The sequence below is a fragment of the Ranitomeya variabilis genome, chromosome 2, assembly GCF_051348905.1.
Source record: "Ranitomeya variabilis isolate aRanVar5 chromosome 2, aRanVar5.hap1, whole genome shotgun sequence".
Taxonomy (NCBI): Eukaryota; Metazoa; Chordata; class Amphibia; order Anura; family Dendrobatidae; genus Ranitomeya; species Ranitomeya variabilis.
In genome coordinates, this window is record NC_135233.1 from 491800134 (window position 1) to 491809782 (window position 9649).

At 39.4% G+C, this 9649-nt stretch overlaps 1 protein-coding gene across 1 annotated transcript; it reads right to left on the reverse strand.

Moving 5' to 3' along the window:
* Positions 1 to 206: 206 nt before the first annotated feature.
* On the reverse strand, positions 207 to 8796 carry IFITM5 (interferon induced transmembrane protein 5). The gene is made up of 2 exons (XM_077287931.1): positions 8474 to 8796; positions 207 to 544 (listed from the first exon to the last, which is right to left on the reverse strand). The coding sequence occupies exons 1-2, from the start codon at positions 8657 to 8659 to the stop codon at positions 326 to 328; spliced, it is 405 nt and encodes a 134-aa protein (XP_077144046.1). The 5' UTR covers positions 8660 to 8796; the 3' UTR covers positions 207 to 325.
* Between the last annotated feature and the right edge of the window lie 853 nt (positions 8797 to 9649).

The following is a 9649-nucleotide window of genomic DNA, read 5'->3' on the forward strand; positions in this document are numbered from 1 at the left end:
TCATATACTAAATATCTTATTATCTTGTGAACTTGGCTGAGACATTACCTTTTAATCTGACCACAGTTAGTAGGAGCCTTATCCTGTACTGAAAAGGCAAGAAGAGGAAGAAAAACCCAATATAAAATAAGGAGTTCAGCCTTGGACTTCATTTATGAAGGAACTACCAAATCAAAGTGCAGTCTTATTATGTTTAATTGTTCTTGCAAAGAACAAGTGAGGTTTTTTTAGGGTTGTTCCAACAGTCAATGCCATGAATATCAATAATCGCTTGACCTTCCAATATGTTATTTGATCAGCGTGTAATTGTCGCTTTTCACCTTTTTCAGTCATCATCTGTATTGCCCAAGTAACTTCGAAGGCTGAAGAAGTCAAGGGATGCATTTACCACCTGTGACAAGTGCACAATGCCTGTAATCACCAGAGCCAGTATAAAAGCGGGCAGAGCAATGTTCCAGACAGTAGCCAGGATATTGTAACAACGTGCCTTCCGACCATAGCGCCGAGCGGCCAGTTCATTCCCTTGCACCCTCTGGTCTCGTGCCTAGAAAAGAGGACATAGATCATCATCATGAAACAATAAGATGCAAGGATCACTCTGTACCTCACTGCAGACCTTGTAGTCATCACTTCCATGTGTGCTTTCTTCTGCTGACTTAAGTTTGGAAAGAAGAAACTAATGGAAAGGAGACACACAAAGGCCTGCATAGGAGGTGCATACATAACACGGTAGTATATTTTTATCCAAACTATTGGAAAAGGTAATAGACTAAATTGAACATGAATACCCACACATACTTTCAAAGAAAATTATCAAAAACTTCACAGTACAAAGCTCTGAATGCTACAGGTATGTACGGACCATTACTAATAAATCATAACTTTTACTTATGTTGGGCTGCTCTGTCGACAAGACGTGGCTGCCAACGTTGTACTGATTACTGATTGACAGATGGTTTCCTGCAGTTAGGTAGCGGGGAGCCGACTGTCAATCAGGATGACATTGGCATTCACACTTCATCAATAGAGCAGAGCGAGAGACAAGCAGCTGCTCTGTCGATGTGACATCAATGAAAGCCGCAGAATCACCGTCAGCAGCGGTCTGTGACTGCTCTGAGCTGGCAGATACCAGAGACAGGCAGGACGTGCAGGTAACTAGCAACTACCTGACTGTTAGTTCTTAGGCCCATAGTAAAAAAAATAAGACAGTCCTGAATAATCCCTTCATAAGGTATATTTTATTAATAATTGCCAGTACTTATAAAGATCACTAAAATTCCGATAGCCATGAATTAACCTGGTATTAAATTGTATTTTGAACATCTTGTGTAGTCTATTTTTACTCCAAAAATCACTAGTTTCTTCTGCGAGTAAGCCAACCAAGAATGAACACTCAGTTCAAGGTGCCAACAATAATTCAAAGGTTCCACACTGAAAACATCAGCACATGATGACTAGCTCATTGTACAGTGAGAATTACTACTAGTGTTTAGTGCAATATCCAGTGATATGCAGTAAATGGTGGGTAAAATATGGTGGAAAATATGTAAGACACAACAAAAATAATAAATGCTCAGATTATGGATAGTTTTCCATTGTAGGGAAATATAAAAAAAATATATATTTGCCTTGCTTAAAATGTTATTCACAGGATTCTAAGTTATCCATATTATCCCCTGTCATTGGACAACATGGGGCTCCACAGCCATAAGGGCGCTTGGTAAAGCCATCTTGAATTGAGTGGAAGTGCGCATGCTCGACCTCCGCTCCAGTGAATGTTTAAAGAAGAATTCAGTACATCTGCTTCATTCAACACTGGGCTCTGGAAAGCATGGTTCAGGAACCCTACTCTCCGAATCACTAGGGATTCTAGCAGTTGGAACCCCAGGAATCTATAAGTTACCCCTATACTATGGATAGGGGATAACTTGCCACTCTGATAATAACCTTTTAAGTTTTTTATGATTTACTCAAAAGCTAATATTGCAGAATATCACTAAAATACATCAAAGGAGTCACGCCAATCCCTTTCCACTGCAGACACTTTGTGTTTTTCTTCCAAGAGAAAAAAAAGAGCTCTGCATGCCCTGTTCATGTACATTGGATGTCGTTAGAAAGGTTGTCCCATTAACATGAGCCCTTTTATATATTTATTTGGCCCAATGATTAGCTGTTTTTTTGCAAGTTTGGTTTCTGGAACCCCTCGACAAACGACTGATATCATTGGGAACATTGTGGCCAGGCAAACTTCTCTCAGGTAGCAGTGATTGTAGTATAGTGTTACATGCCGACCAGACAAATGAATGGCCACCTACGTGGGCAAGCTAGGTGAAAGCTGTTTTTTATTAGTGCCAGTGGATCCTCGAGCACATCTGGATCCTGACAAATTAGGGGCCTCAGTGGTTTTATTTGAAGCTTGATTTGAAGTCAATGATTACTAGGTTCTTTTGTGTCTGCAGTTATGTGTCCTAAAATTTGCAACTCATGCTCGAAATAGGTTTTCTTATTGGCACCATTGGTTTCTGGTGAACCAGCGATGTGAGTCTTCTGCCCTCCATGGCAATTACAAGAGACGGGATGCACCTTGTGCCTTCTACGTGGGTCACACTGAAAAATACAGAGCGTTCTCCCCCAGAATTCTAGAAGATTGCTAGGTTGATAAAGTATGTAGCCACAAAATGAAAGAGAAGCAAAACCAGAGGACAACCCACTGATGTAAGAAAAGTTGTTCTGATCCATTGGGCCATGCATGTTATTCACATGCCACTGAAGTTGCTAAATATGATCTTTTTTATTGTTCCTTGGGTTTCTTTTTACATCAATTTACAAGTAATAATAATAATAATATAGAAAAATGCACAAATGATAAGTGAACATGAGAAAGGCAAAACTGAAATCTCAGAAATAGTGACGAAATTAACGAGCAGAAGTGTTTTCTATGGTTTGTAGGCAAGAAATGAAATGACAACAGCAATTGGAAATGAGGCTAGAATACCTGTCTCAAGTTCTAAAAATGTTTTTTTGAATAGTATAACTTAAGTAAATGAGCAGAAAATGTGGATGAAGGAAATGGTGAGTAAAGGAAATTCCTCCTCTGGTGTGGAGTAAAGACCATGGACAACTCGAGATGCCGGAGTAATGAAGGAGAAAACACGTCATATCGTATAAGCCCATCACAGTGTAGAAATGATGTCCAAAAAATAAAGTGTACCTATTTGGTAAATGTCGGTCATAAAATGGGGTTCACTCTAGCTTATTTTGATGAAAAGTGATCTGTCTGTATACTGCACTTAGAAAAAAAATGTTATTAATCATTTTCCTTCCTTTGACCCCACTTCTGGATTTAGGTGCAAGAACTGCATCAAGTGCTCCTGCGCCATTGTGTCCAGGTGGAGGTTTAGCAATTAGATTTTCTCTTTTCTTTAGACCTTGTTCGAATATCAGTCATTTTTCAGATACACAAAAATGGAACAGATTTCATGAGTGTTTTGGGTCCAATTTTCATGAGTATTTGATCATTGTCAGTTTGGACCATCAGTGTTTCATCATTGATTTTCTCATATGGATAAATAAATGACAATGCTTCTCCTCTGATCCTTTGTAATATTAATCAACGACAGCACAAGGATTGTTCTCTGATGCCATGTGTGTGCTGTCCCATTTTTTAGGCAAAAATTAGGGGTCTTTTTTTTGTTGTAAGTGAAAAAAAATATATCCATGTTTGGTCAGTGTGTCAATTTTTATCATCAGAATTTCATCAGTTTTTCCCGTATGCAAAAGAAAAAAAACTGGTAGAGATTTTGCATGTTTTCCCAGCAGCCAGACAGTGAAAAGCGGCCAGCACACAGATGCCATTCGGGGCTATCTGAGTTTTTCAAGGACCCATAGACTTGCATTGGTAGTTTGATCTAAAACTTAGATCAGAAACTTGGTTTGCAAAAAAAACGCATACATGTGAACAGTTCCATAACCTATAATGTGTAAGGGTGAAAAATCTGTGATAAATATGCATAGAACACATGCATGCAACACAGATTTTGGAATTTTGGAATGATGTGTTATGGGGTATAATTTGGGTGATTTATTAAAAACACACACGTTTTTCATAAAATTTGGAAAACATTGCCAGGGATCCAACAACGCACCAAAAGTGTTCAAAACAAAACACAAAAAGTGCATTTTTTGTACTACGTGTCCTATTTCTCAGTTGATTTACAGACAACATCTGTACGCAGTGCTCTTTGCTGCAAAAAAAATGCCAATTTTTTTTTGCTAATACTTGGATTGGAGCATTGTAGGGGTCTATTTGCCTCTCTATTTCTCAGACACTTTTTCTAGTCATACTGTTAAAAAAAATGGACAGCACTGGGACCAATGTTATTCAATGAAGCATTTTATCACTGATTTAATCTGCTCGTGAAAAAACAAAGCATGCATGATTTTCCTACGAAAATCGGATGAGACTCACCCATTCATACAAGTCTATGAATGGGAGAAAAAAAACGGATGCCAAACATAGACATAGTATAACATCTGATATTTACGGATAAATTGCAATTCTGTAACACAGGAAACAGCACACGATTAATACTGCGGAGTAAAAAATAGATTGTATACGGATGACAAGTGAGAAAAAATATCAACCCACTTTTCTGGATGCAACTCTGAACTATTTTTTATACTGTCGAGTGACCCTAGCTTTACACTCATCTTTCATCTATGAACTTCTGTGTATATGAATTATGTATATTTACAAAAGATTATTATTATTTTTATTATTATTTATTTATATAATAAAGATAATACAGTATATTTCTATACATCTCAGCTCCTGATCTTTGTCAATTTTACCATTAATAGATTTAAGTGCTACACAAAGAGCACTCTGCGTATGTCATTTTTTCCCCCGCAGTCCTGTTGGCTATTCATATCAGACAAAAATTGGGGCCAAATCACTTATACGACTGGGTAAGACATTGGCCTACCCCCTGCAATCCCTGCAGCGCTACCATAAGAAAAATAAAAGTGTAACTGGTAGTTTATAAAGCTTTGGATACTAATCAGTGACAATCCAAAACAAAGGGGCACAGCACTCAGCCGATCACTTCTGCACCGTTGTTTTACCGATTGATGGAGGTCTCAGCCCCGAAACCCACTAACATGTCTCTGTAAGCAAAAAGTTTAAAAAACACAGATATACAATTACATGTACAACATATGAAAAAGCTCCTAAATAACGACCCTGTCCCCTTTCCTGCCCCCAGTATTACCGCCCAACTTTACCATAGGTGCCCATACATGACCAACAAATCATAAGCAGACTATAGAAAAAAAATTATCCTGTCTATAGAACTGGCCTCCTCAATGCTGATTACTAATTACACAAAATCCCCATCCTACACCAATAATTTGTAGAGTTTCGGGTCATGTTGGATGATATTGAGTACAGCACAATTTTTTTCCTTAGAAGCAATCTGCTCCCTAATCTGTTAGATGATGAGAAGCAAAATCGAAATTATGAACATAAGTAATAATCTCCCAACTGTAGTAATTTCCCTATCAGATTATAATATTGTATCTGCAGCTCGTCCTTGGGTTCATAAGCATTTAACCCCTGACAGATGACACTGGGGCCTCAATAGTGTTTTGTTTTCCAACAGCCATGTCCAAAAAGGCTGTCCTCCAGACACTTTGGGTAAAATTCGGCAAAACTGTCCATTTGCTTATTTGATGGTGCCCAAATAATTTCACTTATTAGACATTTTAGTCATTTTTTAAATTTACATTGACAATTATAAAGTCATATTTAAGACCATTGAGTAAATTTTTTTGGCCAAACTTTTTAGCACATATATGCACCATTGATAAGAAGACAAAAAAAACCCCACATTTATCATGATTTATATATATATATATATATATATATATATATATATATATGTATATACAGTGGGGCAAAAAAGTATTTAGTCAGTCAGCAATAGTGCAGGTTCCACCACTTAAAAAGATGAGAGGCGTCTGTAATTTACATCATAGGTAGACCTCAACTATGGGAGACAAACTGAGAAAAAAAAATCCAGAAAATCACATTGTCTGTTTTTTTATCATTTTATTTGCATATTATGGTGGAAAATAAGTATTTGGTCAGAAACAAACAATCAAGATTTCTGGCTCTCACAGACCTGTAAGGCTACGTTCACATTTGCGTTGTGCGCCGCAGCGTCGTCGCCGCAACAAAACGCATGCGTCGTGCGGCCCTATCTTTAACATTGGGGCCGCATGGCGCCGCATGTACATGCGTTGTCATGCGTTTTGGTGCGTCGTACGCCGCATGCGGCGTTAGGGCGCACCTGTCAGGGCGCGGCAAACGCAACATGTTGCATTTTTTTTGCGGCGCTGACTTTTTAAAAAACGCATGCGTCATGTTTGCGTCGCTTTTGCGTCGTCGATGCGCCTTTTTTCCCATTGATTTGTATTGACAACGCAGACGACGCAAGTACTTGCGTCGTGGTGCGTTGTACGACGCATGCGTTTTCCAATAAATATGCAAAACATTGTATAGATTTTGGGGGGGCGCATGCGGCGCAAAACGCAGCGTTTTTTGTTCAAAACGCAACTGCGTTTTTGTTTGCGTTGTGCGTTGCGGCGCCGACGCTGCGGCGCACAACGCAAATGTGAACGTAGCCTAACTTCTTCTTTAAGAGTCTCCTCTTTCCTCCACTCATTACCTGTAGTAATGGCACCTGTTTAAACTTGTTATCAGTATAAAAAGACACCTGTGCACACCCTCAAACAGTCTGACTCCAAACTCCACTATGGTGAAGACCAAAGAGCTGTCAAAGGACACCAGAAACAAAATTGTAGCCCTGCACCAGGCTGGGAAGACTGAATCTGCAATAGCCAACCAGCTTGGAGTGAAGAAATCAACAGTGGGAGCAATAATTAGAAAATGGAAGACATTCAAGACCACTGATAATCTCCCTCGATCTGGGGCCCCACGCAAAATCCCACCCCGTGGGGTCAGAATGATCACAAGAACGGTGAGCAAAAATCCCAGAACCACGCGGGGGGACCTAGTGAATGAACTGCAGAGAGCTGGGACCAATGTAACAAGGCCTACCATAAGTAACACACTACGCCACCATGGACTCAGATCCTGCAGTGCCAGACGTGTCCCACTGCTTAAGCCAGTACATGTCCGGGCCCGTCTGAAGTTTGCTAGAGAGCATTTGGATGATCCAGAGGAGTTTTGGGAGAATGTCCTATGGTCTGATGAAACCAAACTGGAACTGTTTGGTAGAAACACAACTTGTCGTGTTTGGAGGAAAAAGAATACTGAGTTGCATCCATCAAACACCATACCTACTGTAAAGCATGGTGGTGGAAACATCATGCTTTGGGGCTGTTTCTCTGCAAAGGGGCCAGGACGACTGATCCGGGTACATGAAAGAATGAATGGGGCCATGTATCGTGAGATTTTGAGTGCAAACCTCCTTCCATCAGCAAGGGCATTGAAGATGAAACGGCTGGGTCTTTCAACATGACAATGATCCAAAGCACACCGCCAGGGCAACGAAGGAGTGGCTTCGTAAGAAGCATTTCAAGGTCCTGGAGTGGCCTAGCCAGTCTCCAGATCTCAACCCTATAGAAAACCTTTGGAGGGAGTTGAAAGTCCGTGTTGCCAAGCGAAAAGCCAAAAACATCACTGCTCTAGAGGAGATCTGCATGGAGGAATGGGCCAACATACCAACAACAGTGTGTGGCAACCTTGTGAAGACTTACAGAAAACGTTTGACCTCTGTCATTGCCAACAAAGGATATATTACAAAGTATTGAGATGAAATTTTGTTTCTGACCAAATACTTATTTTCCACCACAATAATGCAAATAAAATGATAAAAAAACAGACAATGTGATTTTCTGGATTGTTTTTTCTCAGTTTGTCTCCCATAGTTGAGGTCTACCTATGATGTAAATTACAGACGCCTCTCATCTTTTTAAGTGGAGGAACTTGCACTATTGCTGACTGACTAAATACTTTTTTGCCCCACTGTATATATATATATATCTATATCGGTGATACATATATATATATATGTGTGTATATATATATATATATATATATATATATATATATATATATATATACACATATGTATATTTCTTGATAAATGTGGTTTTTATATCTTCTTATCAGTGGTGCATATGTGTGCTAGAAAGTTTGGCTAAAAATTAGGCACAAATGGTCATAACTATATATGACTTTTATAATTGTCAAGGTAGGTTTAAAAATGCCAAACGAGTCCACTTACTTGGACACAAGACTGCCACCTTTGCTTAGTATAACTCCATTAAAAATGTAGGGTTACAGAATGAGTAACCATAGTAAACCACATTTATACCAGGCCGAGTTACCATTTCTGGGTTATAACAGTAACCCCTCTAATAACCCCTTTGCTCCATTTTCTCTCACCTTGACAGAGTAGACCAATGCCATGAATCCCAGACAGAAGAGGTTCAGGTAGACCGTATTACACAAAGACCAGAGCAGATGATCTCTCGTAGTTGGAGGGGCTCCAACATCCACAACAGTATGGGCATTATCTGGCTTGTTGGGGTGGGTCATAAAAATATCTTCACGGGGATAGGAGGTGTCCATATCTGGCAAAGAGATGAGTTATTAGGGGCCAAGAAAAAGATTGTGTGAAAGGATGGATTAGAAGGAAGAGACAGGACTGTGCAGGTATTAGATGCCTGAGAGATGTAGGTAAGGCAGAAGTAGAAATGGTGCAGAGACAGAAGATGATGTAGGAAGAGCTGCCGTCTGGGAAGAGAATGAATGTCAGACATGTCCCCTTTATAAACATCACTACACAGGCAATGCCTGTCCCCTCCCTGCCTCTATTATAGGGTCCCTTTCACTACATACTCATTTTGGTCACCCTGTAGCTGTTTTTTGCCTTTTCTGTTTGCTGAGCCCGCCCAAGCTTAGATTTGTTTTTCTCATTCTGATGCAACTTATTTTAAAGGGATGGTGCCATAAAAAATACAATTTTCACCATAAAAAATACAATTTTCAACAATTAAAAAAAAAAGTAAAGTATTAAAGTTTGATTTTGTTTTAATATCATGTATTTTTTATATGAAAAAATATTTTACAAGGTTTGGTATTTCCATATTTAAACACTAGGAGGAGCAGCTGCTAAAATTTGCCTAGTATACAACTAGCTCACATTCCGACGGCAGAAAATTGGATCAAACTCAAGACGATTTTCTGGGCTGAGAGAACATATGGTTGTTCGACCTTAGCCTTCACAACAGGAATAGTCACTATGCCCGATGAGTAAGGGATGAAAGGCTTGCATTTTCAAGTATCCATTTTTAAATACAAAAAAAACCCTAAGAAAAAAAAATGGCAGATATAAAAACAACTGCACATACAGTATATGTGTATAAAAATGATCAATATTATACGTGATGTCATGATCCGGGACAGGGTTTGCTTCTTTCTTTTCCTTCCCCGTCCTGGTTACAATGGGGTTAACCTTTTCTGCCTCTCTTTGGTTCGTGGGTGGCTATTTATTGGTGCCAGTCCCTGGCTTGAGCAGCTGACCCGTATACCCTAGTGATCCTTCTGCCTCTGACTACC

Coding starts and splice junctions, on each gene's coding strand:
- IFITM5 (XM_077287931.1), bottom strand. CDS start 8,659: ATGGACACCTCCTATCCCCGTGAAGATATTTTTATGACCCACCCCAAC. Junction 545..8,473: donor CATTGGTCTACTCTGTCAAG/GTGAGAGAAAAT, acceptor CCTCTTTTCTAG/GCACGAGACCAGAGGGTGCA.